We start from the raw sequence: 21,913 nt of genomic DNA, 5'->3' as shown, positions 1-21,913 counted from the left end.
AGATTACTGACATCACTGGTCATAATGCTAAAGTTAAGATGTTTGGATTTGTTACTCTTTTCTGTCATGTTTCTGTTGTTTGAAGATCTCTACAGCGCAAATGTTTAATCTTCAAGAATATCGAACAAAACAAGTCTGGGCTGTACAGTAAAATTACCCATCCTACAGCACAGACTTAGCCCCCGGTAACTATTTCCTGAAACAATTTCGGTTTGCAACAGATAAAAGACTCCTGTAAGTGTTCAAATGGTTTAATTTGCCATACTGAATTTACAAATCAATAGCGTGTGGGTCCACCTCTGGTTGCGATGCAAGCAACTCATCTTCGTCTCATGGAATTGACCAGGCGTCGCACAAAGTCCTGTGGGTTATCTGTCCATATCTGCTGGAGCATGTTTCAAGTTCCTGGAGTGTCTGTGGAACACGTGGTTGACGTCGAAGGCGCCGATCCATCTCATCCCACATGTGTTCGATTGGTGAGAGATCAGGGGAGCGAGCCGGCTAGGGGGTGACATTCACGTTGTTTTGTTGAAGAGATCCTGAACAAGTTGAGCAATATGAGGCCGGACGTTGTCATGTTAAAAAGGTCATGCCTAGGCCACGACGACGCAAAAACGGTAGAACAACAGGGCTGATGATCTCGTCGCGGTAGCGCTGTCCATTGAGATTTCCCCCTACCACTATCAAACCGGTCCTCTTTCTTGCTGTAATTCCACCCCATACATGTACCATAACGATGCCGCCCTCGAACCGATCTTCTCCCATGACACAATGATTGACGTAACGTTCACCTCGACGTCGGTACACTCGAATCCGTCCATCGCTGTGGCTGAGGTGAAAACGAGACTCATCAGTGAGTAGAACTTGTCCCCACGTCATGGCCGTCCAGCGTAGACGCTGTCTGCACCACTGTAGATGTGCTAGACGTGCTTGACGGTGGTTTCCTGTCAAAATGGGACGTCTGGTGAGTCTTCTGGCGACAATTCCTGCACATCTGAGGCGACGACGTACGGTTTGTGAAGATATTCGTCGAAGGCCAGGGGTGCTTCTTGTAGTCACTGTTGCTAGCTGGAATCGATTTCGTAGGTGTGTTGTTCGAATCCAGTTGTCTTGTCGATTATTGGTTACGCGTGGCCTGCCACTCCGAGGATGGTCTCTGACTGCATTCGTCTGTTGCCAACGTTGCCATTAACACCAAATGGTGTTTGTGTGGACGTTAAATTGTCTTGCAACATCTCGTTGACTCGATCCTGCCTCAAGCATACAAATCGCTCGCAGACGCTTATTTTCGGACAGGCGTGGCATTTCGTAATGTTGAATAATTGCGTAATTTTGTTGTTTTTCTGAGTGGTTGTTGTCAGCACGATGCTAACCAATGCACATGGAATCCCGTTAACGCTTAATGTTTTTATACCCATTCTTGGGTAGTGAAATGCATGGGGCTTGCATAAAAGTGAACTTTTGCATGGAATGCATGCTTTTCTGTTGCAGTTGCGATTTTGTGACTTGATTCCATACATGTACAACACCATTGAAAACCAAACTTTACTTGTTTGAAAAATACACTAAAATATTGGTGTCACAGGAACTTTTGTTGTGTAGTATATTATAGATATTTAGGCCTAATCTCTTCTAGTTTTCAAATAAGTTTTCAAAAGCATCTTTTACTTTGGCAAAGAAGGCAGAAAAGGCCCTCACTGTGGTAAAGCAATTTGAGATGCGTTTTTCCGATATGTCTATGCAGGCGGCCTTTAAAATCTTTGATTGCAAAACTCAGCCAATACTTTTATAAGGCTCGTAAATTGGAGGTGGCGCAACTTGGAAACAATTGAAATCATTAACACTAATTATGATCTACTGTACTTTATATACTTTAGGTGGCATACATAAGTAAATGCGTAGATATTTAACTATGATTTCGGATATACTGCTTCCCCTTGACACTCTAACATATTTGTAAAAGTAGGCGGCTAAATTTATTATGCTGATGTGGTTGTAATTTCACTTGAATAATACGGTCAAGAATGCGTGAAATCCTATTAAACTCAACTTCGTAATCGCAAAAAGTATTATGACTTCAAAAGTCGCATCGAGCTCTGCGGATCAACAGCGATGGAGTGAGGTGAACGGTTTAATAATGCTACCGATGTTTAACATGGATATCCCACCCAGACGCAGTGTACCGACTCCCTGATGACCGGTCCTTGTTATATCCCTTTAATGCCGAGCCCCAGGCAGGGTAACAACAAGTATGATCTCTTAACGTCTTTTGGTATAACGCGGACGGGGATCGAACCACAGACCTTCCGCTCTCCCACAACGATGAAATTCATTATGTGATAAAAACTTAAACTAAAAAGACTTTTCCTTGAATTTGCTGGTTACACTACAAACCTGTTCCTCCTTGTTTTTATCATATTTTAAAGTATCGCGCTCTGTGAACACAATGTCAGAAGCAGCTTGCCGAGCTTTGTGCTATCGCCGGCAAATCAATTATTTCTTTTAATATAAGATAAGTAAATAACACAAAAGGAAATGAAAGTCGACTATGTTATGACAACCATTTGACATTGGGTTTGATTTCCCAAATAATTCAGCGGTCTCCATATTTAGTTCGCGATAGTGTCAGTTATGCATGCAGGAAGTGATGCGGCTCCATGTTTACATTTTACCAAAGTTGTACTCCTACGCACGTTGTTTGTTTTTCCTTTATTGAGCCAGTTTTCCATATTGGATACCTTTTGACACTCACCAAAACGGTGTATTCCACTTTATAAAGGTAGAATATGATGTAATATTTGATATTGAAACCATTGAAATGTACATGACTTTGTACACCTGAACAGTATAAGATAGTTGTGTTTACGATCTGCTTCTTAGATTTCACTTCTAAGCAGGCATTCCCATTTTTGAAAGTGTTGATTCCCGGTATTTTGCTTGTCCATAAATATTTTATAGAAATATGGAGAACCTTTTCAGGTTGTTAACAAATGAAATAGATTAAAATTAAAGGAAGGTAAGATATTTAATTTCAATGTTGTATTTCTCCGTGAATTGTACATATGGGAGAATGTGTCCCTTTTATGAATCATTGATAAATCAGTTGCCCTTTGTAGACCATTATTGGTAGACAACCGTTTCCCATAGTGGTTTTTATCATTTAACCAGACATTTTGCAAACACATCCCAACGGCAGGAATACAAATATTTCTATTAAATCCCACCAAGACATCAGTAAATCTTCATAAAACTTATTGTATACTCTGGAAATAATATATATGGCTTATGCTTCAGGTTATTGATCTCATACACATTGGCCATTCATTATAGGGGTATTTATGCATAAAGAGTGACAAAACACTCTCCACAAGACTATATGACAAGAGAGATGACTTAAACTTTCCGAAAATCAACTTTCCATTCCATTTCTACCAAGATTTCAAAGCGCGTCATACAACTCTTTGCTCAAAAGTTGCTTGATCAAGGTTACAACATTCAAGACCTCAGTAAAGGTTTCAGAAAGTTTTATGGCAGACAAGTGGAAGACATTTCCAAATTTGACGCATCAGTGCCAAAAATGATGTCCGATGCAATTCACTATTTTGCCTTGTACTAATGTTCCCATATTTTTTCGGGTGAACAATTGACTTGCCTCTGCATGTGTTTGTGACGGATGCCACAGTTGGGGCAGGATACGCTCACCATTTTGCGAACACCTGGTACCGTCACTATTTCTTAGTGATTCATAAACACAGGCTCATGATATAGTCGGAATCGTACAATCGACGCTGCTTCATGTAGAGATTTCTATTGGAAATGGAAAGGGTTTTGTCGCTTTATTTATTATTTTAGCATCATTATTATGATGTACCGAGAGCAATAGGGAGTCGGACAACCTGGTACCTGGGATGCAAGCGTGACATTAAAAATTAAAAAGGCCAAATCTAATACGGTGCCAGGACCTGGTGGAATTCGAAACCGTTTCCTTGTGTCAAAAACACCATTACTTCACTGTTTTAATTCTCTTGTGGATACAGTGGATGTTACGCCTTTGTTGTGCAAGAGTCGAACAATACTTATCTGAATACAAAATACAAAGTATTTACAGGATGTCTTACAGAGATTGTGTCATCATACCGCGCATCTAATGACATTATTTACACGGAGCAGAAAGGAGCCAGAAGGGGATGTTGGGGTTGTAAGGATCAACTACTTGTTCAAACTTACCACTGTATCCTCTCAATGTGTTGGAAAGACTGCAGACTGTTTTGAGGTCACAACGGAATGTATTGGCTTCCCCGAGCGGCTACTTGTTTTACTCAAGTCTTTAATGAATTGCTGGTCAACTCAACTTAAGATGTATTCGCAGGGGTAGGTGGTGACTTCGGAACCCATTTCTATCAGAAGAGGAATATTTCAGGGCGATTCTTTTAGCCATTTGCTTTTCTGTTTGTCACTAAATCTTTTAAGCTTTTTGCTCAGCAAAGAGGAAGGTTATCACCCGGGGCCTCCTCAGCACAGATCCCCAACACCCTTTATTCACCTCCTTTACATGGTTGATCTTCAACTTATTGCCAATGGAGGATCTACACTAAAAAAAACCCAACCACATTCTGCTTGTCGGGTCCTTTTCTAATGATATCGGCATATCCTTTGGACAAATGCAACATTCTTCATTTGAAACGTGGCAAGGTAGAGGAGGGAAAATCAGTCAGTTTACTTGGAGTGAGTGAGTGAGTGAGTAAGTGGTGCTTTAAGCCGCATCAGCAATATTCCAGCTATTCGCGGCTAGAAAAACAAAATTACCTTCAGACAACATTATTTAAAAATGATGACAAAGATCACTAAAACTTCAGTCCTTTATCACAGTAAACAGTTAAAAACTGACAGTCAAATCTAAAATCTACATCTTGTCATACAGTTTAATTTCTTTCAAATATGCTAAAACTAAGTGGTTAGAAATGGTATTGAAAAGTTCAGAAACAGTTTGAACAGTATAAAATCGTTGCCGAATAAGTGCAAAATCCACACATTCCAACAAAAGGTGCTTGATAGTCAAAGGACTATTACAAGGAATACATTGAGGAGGGTCCTCTCCCTTTAATAAAAAAGAATGAGTCAAATGACTGTGTCCAATGCGACATCGTCTGATAACAACTTCATCTTGACGACTTAATCCAGTAGGGCCATGATTTCCAATCAAGGGCTGGATGGCATGAAGCTTATTCAATGTTTGTTTATTCCAGTTTTGTTGCCACATACTTCCAACATATTGGCATATAACAGGTTTGAGGTCTGTGTACGGGAAAATACCTGTCGAGAACGATTTCTCAAGAGCAGCTTTAGCTGCAGAATCTGCTTTTGTATTTCCACTGATGCCAACATGACTGGGGAGCCAACAAAATACGATGTCATTATTTGCCACGGACAAATTTAAGTGACATTGCAATATTTCAACTAAAAAGGGATGGTCAGTTTTACGGTTGTTGATTGCTTGTAAACAGGATAAACTATCAGAAAAAATGATAAAGCTGGACTCTTTTGAACGTTGAATAAGCTGCAAGGCTAATAGTATAGCCTTAGCCTCTGCCGTAAAAATTGAACTTCCATTGGTTAATCGTAACGATAGAGTGCCATCATTTGAAACAGCTGCAGCTGACACCTGATCACCATTTTTGGATCCGTCAGTGTATATGCTTGTATACCCTGTATATTGATGTCTAAGTTCTAGGAAGGCTTGTTGGTATGACAACGAGTTCGTATCTGCCTTTTTCATGTTTGTTAACTCAAAATTGACTGTAGGCTGTATGGACTGCCACGGTGGCACTTCGGGTAGTTTATACGTTGCAATAGAAGACATGTTTAGATCTGCATCTATAATGTGCTGTTGAATACGGATACCAAGTGGAGGAATTGAGCTTGGTTTCTTATCATACAAAGTCTGATAAGGAGGATTAAAAACGATGTTAAAAGCTGGATTGGATGGATTAGAATGAAGTTTAGTAACGTATTGGAGAGCCAGTTTTATTCTTCTGATATCGAGACAAGGTTCATTAGCTTCAACATATAAACTTTCAACAGGGGAAGTTCGAAATGCACCCAGACACAATCTAAGACCTTGATGGTGAATAGTGTTAAGTTCTTTAATGTATGATTGTCGGGCTGAGCCATATATGAAACAACCATAATCTAGTTTAGATCGAATCAATGTTCTATAGAGATGTAACAGAGTTTGTTGGTCTCCGCCCCATTTTACATTTGATACCACCTTAAGGATATCAAGTGCTTTCAAACATTTAGCCTTTAGATTTTTTATATGAGGTATAAAAGATAACTTATGATCAAAGGTAAGACCCAAAAACTTGGTTTCTTTGACCACTTTTATAGGAATATTATTCAAAGTCAATTCTGGATCTTTATGTAATTTCCTTTTATTGCAAAAATGAATACAACAGGTTTTAGTTTTAGAGAACTTAAAACCATTTTCTAGAGACCATTTTTGTATTCTATTTAGGCAAAGTTGTAATTGCCTTTCAATGGTATTCATATTTCTACCACGGCAAGATACATTGAAATCATCAACAAATAACGAACCATCAATATTTTCATTTAAAACCTTTGCAAGGCTATTAATTTTTATGCTAAAAAGTGTCACTGATAAAATACTGCCCTGAGGGACCCCCATTTCTTGATCATATATCTCAGATAATGTGGATCCCACTCGAACTTTAAATTGTCTATCTTCTAAAAAACATGCAATAAAATCAGGCATACGACCTCGAAGACCCATAATATGCAGATCTTTTAAGATGCCATATTTCCATGTTGTATCGTATGCCTTCTCCAAATCAAAAAAGATTGATACTACATGTTGTTTATTAATAAAACCATTGCGTATAAATGACTCTAATCTAACTAAATGATCAATGGTGCTCCTCTGGTGCCTGAAACCGGACTGAATATCAGTTAACAGGTTATTAGATTCCAAATACCAGACAAGACGCTTGTTGATCATTCGTTCCATAGTTTTACAGATGCAACTTGTTAAAGCTATTGGACGGTAATTAGAAGGATTCGAGTGATCCTTCCCTGGTTTTGGCACAGGAATGATAGTAGCCTCATGCCAAGAAGACGGAAAATTACCCGATTCCCAAATATTATTGAAAATGTACAAGAGGGTCAACAGAGAAGACACAGGTAGATGTTTCAATAATTGATAATGGATATCATCTGGCCCACATGCTGTATCATGAGCTTTATGTAGAGCCTCTTGCAGTTCACTTAAGGAAAAAGATTCATTATAATCTTCAGAATTATCGGATTTAAAATTAAGAATCCTCTTTTCCTGCTGATTTTGATATCTTTGAAAGTTAGGATCATAATTGGCAGACGATGAATTCTTACTGATTGTTTCCGCCAGCTTATTAGCGATGTCCTGTTTGGAAGTTAATGTTTCATTATCAGCTGTTAAGTGTTGAACACTGCTAGAAGACCCTTTACCTTTAATCCTACGAACCATATTCCATACTTTATTGAGTGGAGTACGTGAAGTCAGTTTGGAAACAAAATGTCTCCAGCTGCTTCGTCTGTTTTGCTTGATGGTTCTACGAGCTTTAGCTCTTGTAATCCTTAAGTGTTTTAAATTATCTTGAGTCGGATGTTTATTAAAAACTCTTTCAGCCTTCTTTCTAGTCTTTCGAGCTTTTTTGCAATCATCATTGTACCATGGTGTACTAACACGTGGAACTGTCGAGGTTTTAGAGATTGTTTCAGTGGCAATGTTGAGTAATGTTTCAGAAAACAGTTTAATTGGATCACTATCATGTAGGTAATGATCAACTTTCAATTCAGTATCGCACAAAGAACTAAAGGACAGCCAATCAGCCTTGGAAAATATCCATTTGGAAATGGAACTATCCACAAAGGGACACATAGCTTTAAGCACGGTAGGAAAGTGATCACTACCGCACAAATCACCATGAACTGACCATGAAAACTCATTATACAGTGATGGGTCAGAAATGGACAAATCCAAAGCTGAGTATGTACCTGAACCTGGGTGGAGGTAGGTGTTACTTCCATCATTAAGCAGACATAGACTATGCTTATCAAGAATGTCTTCAAGTACTTTTCCCTTGGCATTACATGTAGATGAACCCCATAAGGGATTGTGACCGTTCAAGTCTCCCACAAGAAGGAACGGCTTGGGAAGCTGGTCAATCAGATTATCCAGATCCCTGATTTGGAGAGCGTATGATGGAGGTATATATAAAGAGCACAGTGTAATTGCAATATGTAAAGTTATACGTACTGCAACGGCGTGTAAGTTAGTATTTATCGCAATAGGGCTATGTAGTGTACCCTGTTTCACCAGTATACTGGCGCCCCCAGAGGCCTTACCATTGGTAATCCTTGCAAATGAATTGTAGGTAGCATATTGGCGGAAGTTAAATTGTTGATCATCTCTTAAAAACGTTTCCTGAAGACTAAATGCCACGGGGTTATAATCTTTAGCTAAAAGTTTAATCTCTTCAAAATTAGCTCTAATACCTCGACAATTCCATTGTATTAGCGTATTTGTCATTTAGGGTGTGTTATTGGTGAGCGCTCCCGACCTTTCTTCTTAGGAGAATGGCTCCTGGAGCGGGTGCTCTGATGGGGTGACACGTCCATGTCATCTAGAATACCAAACCTGTTGAATATGGACACAGGATCTCTTTGTCCCTTCGGTATACGATCAGATTTATTTTGTTTCTTAGAGTAATCCACATTCACATTTTTATTTTTCTCAAGTGGAGAAGAAGTAGTTTGTGTTTCTGTGGATGTAGACGCTTGCTCTGAGGAAGATGCACTTGTTGAAGATGAAGAGGTGAGATCACTAACACTCACTGGTGAGACTGTTTTTACCCAAGTCAAGTCAGTTTGACAATCAATTGATTTTTTTGATATTTTCATAGCCTCAGCGTAGGATGATTTACCTCTCATGGAAGTGTTGTTTGGTGTTATTGAAGTAGCTAACTTCCTGGCTTCTGAAAAACTAATATTCTTTTCTGTTTTGATGCGTTGAATGGTCATTTCAAACTGCCAAACTGGACACTCTTTAGATGAAGACATGTGTGGACCTGAGCAATGAACACAGTTAATTTCAGATGTACAGGAGCTGCTATCATGATCTTTGTCTCCACAACGATAGCAAGCAGCACGAAAAGTACAAGATTTCTGCCCATGCCCAAATTTCTGGCAATTAAAGCACCTCAGAGGACTAGGGATATACAGGTCTATTCTCATAGAAAAACATCCTACTTTAATTGATTGTGGCAACTGTGGAACGTCAAACGTAAGGAGGTAAGTGTTAGAAGGTAAATAAACTCCATCCTTCTTAAAGTTGAAACGCTTAGCTTCAACAACACCCTGCATCCGTAGTTGACTTACAATGTCATCAGTGGAGAGATCTGACAGACTCTTATCTCTGTCACGGATAATTCCTTTGCTGAAGTTCAAAGATTTATGTGGATAGCATTTGATTGGAATGTTTGCAAACAATTTTGCTTCCAGTAAATTAGCTGCCTGCTCTCTCTTCACACATTCTATTAGAACTGCTCCAGATCTAATTTTGGTGACGTTCTTAACAGTTCCAGCAATACCTTGAATTGCTTTTTCTAATAGAAATGGAGAACAAGAAGTTAACTTTTTCTCACTTGACTCTGCAACAATGAATCGAGGCCAGGTTTCACGTTCAGAATAACACAATCTGGTTATCATATCATCTTCCTCATCATCAGTATCATCTGCGTGATAACGTTTTTGTTTTTTTGGATTTTGAGCAGCCATAGTGGTATAGTATATGGTTCACCCTCCTGGCTCCCCACCCACCATGGAGTATCAACAAGGACGACGCCAAATGCCTGTGGGCCTCCAACAGGCGGCACCAAGGATACCAAGAGGGTATACTCAAGCAGAAACATTAGAAATAATGTACCACCAGATTGGCCCATGAGCCACCGCCTTCTGGGCTTTAAGACTCTAGGCAAATATTGCAACAATCACAAATACACAAATGTTGTTTTTGAAAACAGTGTTAATCATGATTTCTAATAGGTGAAATCAGGTCAAAAGTGTGCAAAATTAAATAACGCACAGGGCTCGGCATGACCAGCCGATTGATAGGACCGGGCCCATCCTACCACCCGTCTAGGCGAAGTAAGGGTCGAAGTGGTGTATTGGGCAAAGGAACGCTAATCCTGGAACCAGTGCCCTCAACCACCAGACTCCCGTCCTCCGCCGACACGGGGCGCAACCCACGGCAAACAGGTTGCCCATTTTAGTCGCCTCATACGACCAGCAATGGGAGGCTGTGGAAATATTCTGCCCCGGTTCCACACGGGGGAAGAGCTATTAGCGTTACCCAGCACTCACCACGAGGAGGTTGCTCTTCACGAGTGCCCAGTTTACTTGGAGGAGGAGTTATTGGCCATCTTGTGGAAGGTCAGGCCTATACGTACTTAGGGATGCAGATTAGGGACAAACTCAAGAATGCCCATATCAAGAAGAAACTTAGGGCAGAGTGCAAATGTAGACTAAAGAAAATCAGAGAAAATCTAAAGCAAATTTTAATCCATGCGATATAGCTGTGGAGACAACCGTATAGAAAACCGATAATAATGATAATGGACGACAAGTTTATAGGGATTGTTTTGGTTTATCATCTTTAGGTACACATAAACTTAAAATGACATCGGTAGGTCTTTTAATGACCCATAATTCAAAACTACGTTACCAACAATATTTCCTGTCAGACAAGAGCCTCCCATTAAATCTGTTTCTTCATGTCCATCAGTATAAATAACCAGATTCGAATCCCTTAATAGCGGTAACGTTTGGCCATGTTTAGTTGAACATATGCCCTATACGTTTCAGGTATATACTTTGGAGAAGCCACTCATGTCCAACCAATTCAAGGTAAGATCAAATCGTCATTCGGCAATATATCCTTATCTACATAATGTATTTGTCACAATACCATTTTTCCAATATAGTATTAAAGTTTGTTACAGTTTCAGTAATGCAGTTCCCCCTTGACATTTGGAGACAATTAGATATTTAACACTGAATTAAGCAATATCAATGACAGTTTCATCGATGTATAATATAGGGACAATACGCTATTGTCAATAATAGGGGAGGGAGTATAGTTTTACGCCGCTTTTAGCAATATTCCAGCAATATCATGGCGGGGGACACCAGAAATGGGCTTCACACATTGTCCCCATGTCGGGAATTGAACCCGGATCTTCGGCGTGACGAGCGAACGCTTTAACCGCTAGGGCACCCGGCCGCCCTTTTGTCAATAGAAAACAGGACAGGAATTCAATTATTCATATATGGTACTTTCCAAGGGCGCAGTGGTTCAAGCCTCCGTTCGTCACACTGAAAGCCCGGCTTCGATTCCCAACCTTCTTGTGTTCCCCGTTATTGATAGGGGCGGTCGGGTAGGCTAGTGGTTAAAGCGTTCGCTCTTCACGCCGAAGACCCGGGTTCGATTCCCGACATGGGTACAACGTGTGAAGCCCATTTCTGTGATATTGCTGGAATATTGCTAAAAGCGGCGTAAAACCATACTCACTCACTATGATATTGATAGATTATTAACATGACACCATACTCACTCATCTTCATTATCTTGATTCATTCATTCTTATCTTATAGGTTTGAATATATCGGATCTGCAGAGCACTTCCAGTATGTCTGTGGAGAGTACGTCGACAGCCCCTGCGGTATCAACCAGTTATGTGTTATCACAGTCAGTTTTTGAACAGTCCGTAATAGAGGACACTACCGCTGTCTCAGTATTTGGTACAGTGGAAAGTTCGCTTGAGGTAACAGAATCTGTGTTTGGTACAGAGGAAACTTCGGTTGTACCAACTGAATCTTTGTTTGGTACAGAGGAACCTTCGGTTGTACCAACTGAATCTGTCTTTCTTACAGACGAATCTTCAGTTGCACCAACGGTTCCGTTTGTCACAGACGAGCCAATATCAGCAAAATCTTCTTCACTAACACAAGACACTCCCAGCAGTGCAGGCATTTTCTCTCCCTCGCCTGGTTTTGACGTATCGTCCTTTATTGGAACTGTCGGCGTATCTCTATCAGCAACACATACGTCACATCCTATGTCAACTGATGAGGAACTCCTGGAAACATCAAGTCCAAGTGGGACATACAACACTTATCCAGCCACAGACATGTTGGGTGGTTTACCTTCAACAGTAAATTCTCATCCTATATTCCCCTTCACAGACCCTTCTCTTGAGAACTCTTTACAAAGTAGTCTCACGTCAGGTTATCTTTTACTACCTTCTGAAGCCGTGACGTTGTCAACTATAACGTCTCCTACGACTTCTCCTCAGCAGGCAACTACGGCGACAACAGTGAAGCTCTGCCCATGTAAGTGCAATATACACGTGGAGGAGAAAGAGAGAAAGAAGATTATCCAAGAGATCAAAGAAAAACTCTTAATTGAGAAAGATCAGCTTGCACAACAGGTTCGCAAAAGGACGAGTGCTCCGGATGAACGAGCTAGTTCTAAAAGCATTGGCTATGTGGCCATAACATTTATGTCTTTTGTGGGCATATTAATGGTTCTCGCTGATTCGGCTACCTTAAGATTACACATACAAATGCTGATAGCTAATTTGTGCAAGAAATGAAAACAGAACCAGGGATGGTCTGATTTGATGTAACCAGCTCTGATGGTATTATTCGTGTATGTACACCCGATGAGTGTCACCTGTACATGTAACATCGTAGCGTTGGAATGAATTAATAGGGTCCATTGGGGATCTGTCATTTGATATTCGGGGGAGGAGGGAGTTTGTATCTAGATATATTTTCAGCTACAGCTACAATACTATGAGCCTGATTTTTAAAAGGAAAACACCTGTCAACAAGGTCATTTTGTGGCAGGCAATTTTTTTTAATAGTCTGAAGCATTATTATTTTTTTCAAGAATTATCGGGAACAATATATTTTTTTGATAAAAGCCTAGCCCTTCCCCCAGAATTTCAAATGGTCAGTCTCTGAGACTTAATTACATAAGGTGCTTCACAGTGAAATTGTATCACTATGCTACAATGTTTAGATATAAACAGAAAGGTTTTCTAGAATGGATGTCACCAACGATATCGTATTTATTCTTACAAATGTTATGACACCTGGTGCTGAGATACTTAGCCCAAAGCTTGCTCTCCATCATGAGCACGCCTTACATTATTGACTAATACTTTTTATTGAAGTTTCTCTTTACTGTTATGGGACGTACCAACCACTATCATGTGATATAAAAATATATCATTAATGAAACATTAAAAAGAGTTCCAAAGTGTGATATCAAATTATTGATGTAACATTTTTCATATATTAATACATGTAATGTGTACAGAAGAATTTTGTAGAAACATGTTTATAACTAGCTTACACGTATAACGTGTTTAAAAATACGTTATATAAAATGTCCATATCACGGATTTATTGCCTTCAAGTGTAACGTGAATATAGTGTCTAACTCTTTTTAAATAATACTTGTATTTTTACATTGTTAGATCAAAACATGTATATAACATTTTATTGCTTTCAAATGTTCACTACGCTAATGTGATATCAAAACAAGTGTATAAAGTTTTATTGCTTAAAAATGTGCTCTCTGCCAGTGCGATATCAAGACATATATATACAATATTATATAACTTACAAATGTACACTACATGCGTTATAAAGGCAACTGACATATAGATCATCATGTAACTTGTCTCTCTTACATGTTCAGCATGTTTATTATTGAAGTCAACAGCCAACAACATGGTAGGCTAGTAGCCGCTACAGATGGACATTATTATACTGCTGGTAGAAATTGTAGTTAATGATCACCTGCTAGTTGTCCATCTTTAACGATAGCTGCCTCTGGAATTGGCACACACTGGAGAATGTCATCAAAGATTTTATCCACAGTCATCTCCAAATACAGGCTGTTCAACAGTAGGATGTCGCAGGACATCAGGGCATGTCTTGTCGCTGATTGTAGCGGACATTCTCTATTTAGCTTCTTCATCAGTAAAACCTGTGTATGTTTTTACGGTTGATGGTGTGTCGAGATGGGGCCAGTGCATTGTCAAAAACGTGTACTGTGGTCGCGCACACGGAGTGGTTTGTGTACTTGATAGAGAGATCAGCCTTCATACTGAGAGTTTACCGTCATGGTTCCAGTCGATTATGCCTAAGAGCAACGGCGTTTTAGTACACACCATGCTCGGCCCTGGCGTTTGGCTGTTGAAAAAGCTCCACACAATTCTGGTTCAAGCGGCGCACATATTTAAACATATAGGGTTGTGTGTTAAACATAAAACAATAGGACATAAACAAAGATTTGAACTCTATGCCAGTACAATAGTGTTATTTATGTCACACTATCTTGTTAGGTTCAGAGCCAGTTAGGAAAGGCACAACAACCAAAACACTTCCAGTATCAGACATCAGTTTTACTTCAGCAAGGATAATATCAAATATAGTGGCCATAAGGTTTTCCTCAAACTCATCCAAAGGGATAATAGCGTAACGTCCATTGACCCAAATTGGCGAAAACATATACATCGACGTCCAATCAGTCAACTAAGTCTGTAGCTTACCTAGGGATGTATCGTTTTTTCTAGGAACATAATAACAATAAGAGGGTCTCTTTCAACTTGATAAGGTCGTTTTGATACTAACTTTTTGATTTTTGTGCGTTCATCCGTGGTGATAACTGTATCAGAAACATTCAGTCCCGCGAGGTTTTCCCTACCTCTCCTCCCGAAGTACAGCAACATATCGACGAATACCAGCATTAGATAAAATATACTGAAATTTAAATCTTCTGGAAATTGACTTTGTAATGTTTTTCATTGCGCTCTAAAATAAATGTATTCACATGAACACATTTTATTCACAGCTCAAAAAGCTAAAACTCCTAACGATATTGGACAAGAAAATGATTTTGAAATTGTCCTAATCATATTGAAATCCTATTATAGACATACCTTGTGTTGCAGAAGTACTGCATTGTCGAAGCTGCATACGTAGTCACATAGTTTCGTCATGTCGCCATCGGCTTTAGTGGGGTAGTGCTTGATATCGGCAAACCCGATTCGCTTCAGTTCTTTTCCCCTTGCTTTGAAATATTTCGACGATTCACTGAATCAGCTTCCTTTGGTAATATCTATATCTTGTCTTGAATGTTCAAGGTGTTATTGAATACTGAGTCGATAGGTCATAAGAGTGGCATTCCTGTATTTGTCGCTTTTTTCGGTTCTCGCTTCAAGATAGAATTTCGCCAGCTTTCTGTCCAGTTCTTGCATAAACAATTTCCAACTCAATGAAGTTTCCTTTCTGAGCTAATTACTCCCGAAATACCTTCAGCGCTGTCGAAGTAGATCGTTCGGTATTTTTCAAATGTATATTGTCCAATATGACGCCATGACAGTGAGATCAGCGAAACGGTTAGGTTTACCATCGGACGCGGGCGCCATGTTTACGTTGTTAGGATCGTCCCGTGCTGGGGTCTCCGCGAAGGGAGACACCTAGCTGCCTGAAAATCAAGGGATACACTAGGCCTGCATTTTTCCTTTGACTCAAGTCAATATCGTTGGGTTGGAGGCGATATGCATTTCAAAAGACTGTCAAGTGATCAAATCTCGGCCAAAGAGAATTCTCGATTATATAAAAATATATGATATGATAGCAAAACGAGAAAATATACACTGTGTGACCTTAATAGAGTTGAAAATAAGTATCATGTTCTACATGTGTTCACGTTCTGTTCTCAGTTCAGAATTAAATATATAACATATACATTAATTGTACATCCAAATATATACATCAATTTAATTTTTTGTTAAAAAATGTGTTTGTACCACCCGCAACTTTGCAGAACAAAGTGTACAGTCGAACCCCGTTATCTCGAACCTAGCGGGACCGTGTTGTAACTTCGAGATATCCGGACATTCGAGATAACGAGGTATGCACATTACATAGTAAGGCAGTCGGGACCAGAGAATACGTTCGAGATATCGGTACAAACGAGATAACGGGGATCGAGATAACTAGGTTATACAGAATGCAACAAGAGTCAACATTGTGTACACATTGTATCCTAAGTACGGAAATAAAACATTTGAATTAAAATAATGGAATACTTCTTACAAGAGAAAAGTTCTCAACCTAATCCTGAATGCTGAAGGTGTTGTTTTGAATAGATGAAAGATGAAAGATGAAAGTGCAATTAAGTAACCTCCACTGTCCTTATTAATCGTTTTCAGTTTAAACACATCCTTCTGCACCAGTTGCTTTTTGCAAACCCGTGTATTTCCATTTTCATTCAAAGTGTTCTGACAAAAAGGGATTATCAGTGATAAATTACGTAAACAACTTTCTAAAAGTATCTCCTCACTGCTCGCATCTCTTTCAGCAATGCTCTGGTGCACAGACGAGAGGAGAAACCTGTGTTATGACTCCGGTGACTATGAAGATACGAAAATGGTTCTAGCTGTGTGTAGTTACCATCATACAGTGCAACCTGCGCCATATAATCATAAGTTAAAAAATCCTTATTTCTAGGATACTTGTATTTCAACTTTCAACAGTATGTGTCATCCACGAGAATATGCAGTTACATTTATGATTTGGTCACCTGTGTCGACAATCAGGTGCTTCGGTCTTCATAAAAATAAAAATCGACCAAAACAATTCATAATCATATGGAATTACTACGAAAACCAGCGTCCATCGTTCGATTCCGACTATATCATAAACATTTGTTTATGGATCACTATCAAAAAGTGATGATGCCAGATGTTCGCAAAAAAGTGAGCGTGTCCTGGCCCACCGGTGGCTCCTGTCACAAACACATGAAAAGGCAAGTCAAGTGTTTGCCCGAGCAAACACGTGAACATAATGTACTAGTTGAAATAGGATAATTGCATCGAACATCATCTAGGTCAACCGATGCATCAGTTTTGGGTTAACTGAAAAACACACCAATAATCCATGGACCAATACATCATCAGGTACAATGATATATGTCCACTTGAAATGTCCACTAGGAATATCCACCAGGAATAAATCCATACTGGGTAGGTACATTCTTCATTATCATTCGGTTCAATCTGGCTAAAGTTTGTTTTGTACTTTAACGACACACTCAACAATGCTATATGACGTCGGTCTGTAAATAATCGAGTATGGACCAGACAATCTAGTGATTGATACTTGTGAGCAATAATCCAAGACTTTGGAGCACCAATTTGAACATTGATATGTGGAAAACATGACCCTATTTGAAATGAAAAACACCCTAAAATGAAAAGAAAACGTTGATTTATTGGTTAATTATAAGAAAGTATACACTTGAAAATCTACACTTAGACTGTGTACTGTGAAACTGCGACCACCATGTCCATTGCGATGTCATGTGCATGTCATTTGTTGTGAGATACTCATTGATGTGACCCTCCTAATATCGCTTTTGATACCCGTATCAAACACATCCCCATCAAATAACCATTGTTTGTTTCCTTTTAGGCCCCATTCAACATTCTTTTGCCCTGCGGTTAATGTCGTAGTTAGTCATTACATGCATATGACATTGGGATATAAACATATCATAACTCATGAAGGACAGGTTTTAGATTGAAGCATAATTTCTCAAGTTGACATAAGTATTATCAAATATATTATCAACACAACTGCATTATATATTTTTACTATTTATCATTTGGTGATTATGTTGGAAAGCAGATAAAATAACTACTTATGTTAATATTTAAAACCCCAAACCCAAAATTATCAAAATTGTGTACACAAATATTGCGAAAAGGATAATTTTCTATATTCTTCAGTAATGATTTACAAGAAATACAAATAGTAGAAACCTATGAGATTACATTCAATGACATGTTTATATAAGTATATTAAAAGTATTTTGCAAAATGGAGTATTCATACATACAAATCGCACATTTATGAGCCGACCATCGACTTCTTGTAGTTTTTAAAACAATAAAAAATAAGTACATAACTGCAAGTAGCCTTGTTGGGCTCCGAGTGAATCTTCCAGGTATTTGATAACCTAGTCTGATATATACACATGCACAAAAGTTAAGAGCCACCATATTCATAGTCTCTTGATTTCACGTGTGGGAATCGGAAATACGAAATATGATGATGTATGACTGAATTAGGCTTCCATAGTATCATGAACCCAAATTTGTCCAGATACCACAAGGAAAGCGTGCTTTACATCTTGCTGCAGTTCCCCTACCCTATAAATAGTGAAATTCAACTTTCAGACACGTGGTTGCATTTTGCTTCTGTGTGTGATTCCCCTTCCAATAGAAGTTGAAAATCAGCCATGGTGAGGGGAAAGTTAACGAACGCTGAAAGATGGCAAGTGATAGGCATGAAAAATGCTTGCATGTCATGCAGGGCCATTGCAATACTAATGGGTCGTCATCACATTGTTATCACTCGTCAAACATGGTCAAACCAATGATGTCAATGACAGGCATAGGTCTGGTAGGCCAAGAAAGACCTCTAACAGAGAGGATAGGCGTCTTTTCAGGATAGTCAGACGAAATCCATTTGCCACTTCAACAGATTTAAGACTGCAGTGGAGACCCATCAGAGACTATTGACGATGACCGTAAGGCGTCGCCTCAGGGCGGCTGGTTATAACGCCAGAAGACCAGTAAAACGTCCTCAGCTGACTGAGAGGCACATGCGGAATCGTCTGATATGGTGTCGTGCCCGTAGTCGATGGAAATTGGCCAACTGGAACTGTTGATGTTCGAATACGTGTTTGGAGGCAACGTAACTCTCGTTTTGCACCAAGGAACATCCAGAAGGTCTGTCGTGATATGGGGTTGTGTTTCCTTCGGCTGCCAACTTCCGCTGGTGACAATTCGTGGAAACCTGAATGGCCAACAATACCAAGATCCAGTTGTAGTCCCTCATTTTGACAACCATCCTCTTCAGACAAGACCTGTTTACATGGACGACAATGCTAGACCACACAGATCTCGGGATGGGGGTAGTCCGGATCTTAATCCGATTGAGCATCTCTGAGACATTCTGGGCCGGAAAATCAGACATCGTGATCCCCCAGTTCAAAATCTCGCTGGACTTGAAGCCACACTTCATGAAGAATGGATCCGTTTGCCTCAGAGAAGCATTCGGGGGCACGGGTGGCCCAGTCGTCTAAGGCGCCGCGATTCGCTGTGCAGAGTTGCGTTCCGTGGGCACGCCAGAAACCTATGATCGTGGGTTCGAATCCCGGTTCGCCCCGATTATGTTTCTAGGTTTGTCAGCACCATACCCGTACTGCGTGGGTTTCACGGAAGTGGTAAACGTCTGAGACCTGCATCAGTTAGGGCTTTCCTCCCACATTAAGCTGACACGCCGCGATATAACTGGAATACTGTTAAAAGCGGCGTAAAACCCAACTCACTCACTCACTCAGAGAATCATTCAACGACTTGTAATGAGTATGAGGCGTAGGGTTGAAGCTGTGGTCAATGTCCGTGGATCATACACACGTTACTGACGTTTCTGTCTTGCAATAGACTCTGCACTCCCGAGGGTTGGTTGGTTGGTTGGTTTGTTGTTTAACGCCGCACTCAGCAATATTCCAGCTATATGACAGGGGTCTGTAAATAATCGAGTCTGGACCAGACAATCCAGTGATGAGCATCGATCCACTCAATGGGGCACTCCCTAGGGTGTCTATGTGGCACCTGATATGGTCTGCTGATATCATGACAGTTACATGACAAAAAGTTTTAACTTGCTTTAAAAGATTAACTTGCTTTGGAACAACTTTTCCATCACATGAGGTTTACATATACGGCTTATAACAATCGTACATCTCGTTATGATAGTCATCATTTAGTGCCAAAAGCAACAGCTCACAAATATGGTGGGTGGCGCTTAACTTTTGTGCATGTGAAACATAAGCATAGATTTAGTTCACCTCGCATTCAGACAAGCATAGCATTAAATCATTAGCATTGGTATACACCTGTGGAATGGACAAAAAGTAACTCGTCAAAAAGAATAAAAGTAGTTGTTATCCATAAAAAGATATTAATTTTATTAAGTTTCGGTTTGGGAAGACACATTCTTTCTTTTTGGTCAAATGGTTCAAGGAGGTTATTGGTACTTATTGGTATTGGTATCCTAACATAAAGCCACATGAAACTAGCTCAGTTTATTAACATTGTTTTTACTACCACCAGTTGTCATGTGAAGGCAGTGGATGGGGTTTATCATCGTATTATAATAACGCTTCTTTTAATGTCTTTTCGCTGTATCGTACATGTGTAAGTAAAGGAGAATGTCCGAAATCTCGCGATTATTTTCGCACGTGAAACTTGTTCGAGGCCATTAGGGACTTTGAGGACTTTCTCCTACTTAAAACAAAGCTCGATCAAGTTAATGCCTCAAACTAATCTTCAAGTGATATTCACTACACTATGCTGTACTATGGGAGGGTGACCACTCTTGTTTAACTATAGGAGGGGACCTTTCAATGAAATCTATGGGACGTTTTAGTACCTAGACTCAAACTATTGGAGTGTTAGCAAAATGATTGTATCTATACAACTGTCATTAAAGTTCACGTAACTTTGTTTTAACAAAACCTAAAAACCCAGCTATGGTCGTTAAGCCACGTAATATTTGACATGCACTCAAAAAAGATGCAACCAACGATGTTGATACATAATGCCAACTTTCACTGTATTCTATGCAAACCAATGACATATGATCAATTACGAACGTAAATATACATAAAAAGGTCAAGCATCAGAAGCAGCAGAAATAAAGTTTGTGCGAGTGAGTGAGTATGGTTTAACGCCACTTTGTCGGCGGGGGACACCAAAAATGGGCTTCACACATTGTAACCATGTGGGGAATCGAACCCGAGACTTCGGCGTGGCGAGCGAACGCTTTAACCGCTAGACTACCCGACCGCCCCTCATATAGTTTGATAGTATTTGGACAATCGGTTAGAGAGCAATAGGGCAAAATATGTCTTTAAACATGAATTATTGCAAAATTCCCTCTGCTCGTGGTTTCAGGTTGTACTGAAGAAATACTTGTTCTGAAAACAAACGTACGAGCCAGTACATTTTAAACTGTACACTTTAGTCGTTTTGTGAAATTTGTTGTGATTTAGTCTTCAATCTCGCACACAAGGCGCCTGTATTTTGCATAGGTACGTGATGTATATGATTTCAAAATATACACAAAGAAAATATCTGCAGCGCAGTTAAATGTGATACTATTTCAATAAACACGTAAAACCATACTCACTCACAACAATACATGTACAGGTTCGAGCGCTGCTGCTCACGGAATTACTAATGTATGTGGGATATTCAAGAATTGCAAATAAAATATTGATACTTCTAACTTTACCGAAAGGTTACATTATACTTCAACACAAGTGGTTTCTAACAAATACAAACTTGTCAACACATTTACACCACTTCAAGGTTGGAATGTGACCAGATAAACTGGGTAAGCCTGTGTATCATTGAACACAACGTACATGACAGGATTGTTAATGTCGTTCACGACCGAGTCATACAGCTCAGTGCCAGTGCTTCCTGTCTTTGACGGTGCAACTCTCATCTCAGGATCCCCCAAAGTATATACGCCAGTCAAGACTCGAACCAGGTACAAGTATTTCTGCCCTTGTGCGTCCGGTCTGGAGTATGTATCTCGGGCAGAATAGTTGGCATTAACAGCGAAATACACTCCTTGGCCGTAGTAGGTGGCTGAAATTGGAAGCGGTTATCTGTAGACACATTGGAATATGAAGAGCCAGT

At 39.7% G+C, this 21,913-nt stretch overlaps 1 protein-coding gene and 1 pseudogene across 1 annotated transcript in view; one reads left to right on the top strand and one right to left on the bottom strand.

Moving 5' to 3' along the window:
• The window catches only part of LOC139452988 (uncharacterized), a 31,416-nt gene extending 18,102 nt beyond the window's left edge, over positions 1 to 13,314 (top strand). The window contains exons 10-11 of the mRNA XM_071234614.1: positions 10,918 to 10,959; positions 11,707 to 13,314. Coding sequence (XP_071090715.1) covers positions 10,918 to 10,959; positions 11,707 to 12,707 — 1,043 coding nt within the window. The 3' untranslated portion in view covers positions 12,708 to 13,314. The remainder of the gene's footprint in view (positions 1 to 10,917; positions 10,960 to 11,706) is intronic.
• A 4,072-nt stretch (positions 13,315 to 17,386) lies between these two features.
• Positions 17,387 to 21,913, bottom strand: part of LOC139452099 (protein mono-ADP-ribosyltransferase PARP14-like) — a 39,767-nt pseudogene continuing 35,240 nt past the window's right edge.

This window comes from Haliotis cracherodii, unplaced genomic scaffold (genome assembly GCF_022045235.1).
Source record: "Haliotis cracherodii isolate W230 unplaced genomic scaffold, xgHalCrac1.p SCAF_9, whole genome shotgun sequence".
NCBI classification, from domain to species: Eukaryota; Metazoa; Mollusca; class Gastropoda; order Lepetellida; family Haliotidae; genus Haliotis; species Haliotis cracherodii.
Note: the sequence above shows the minus strand (reverse complement) of the source record. Positions and strands in the feature narration are given on the sequence as shown.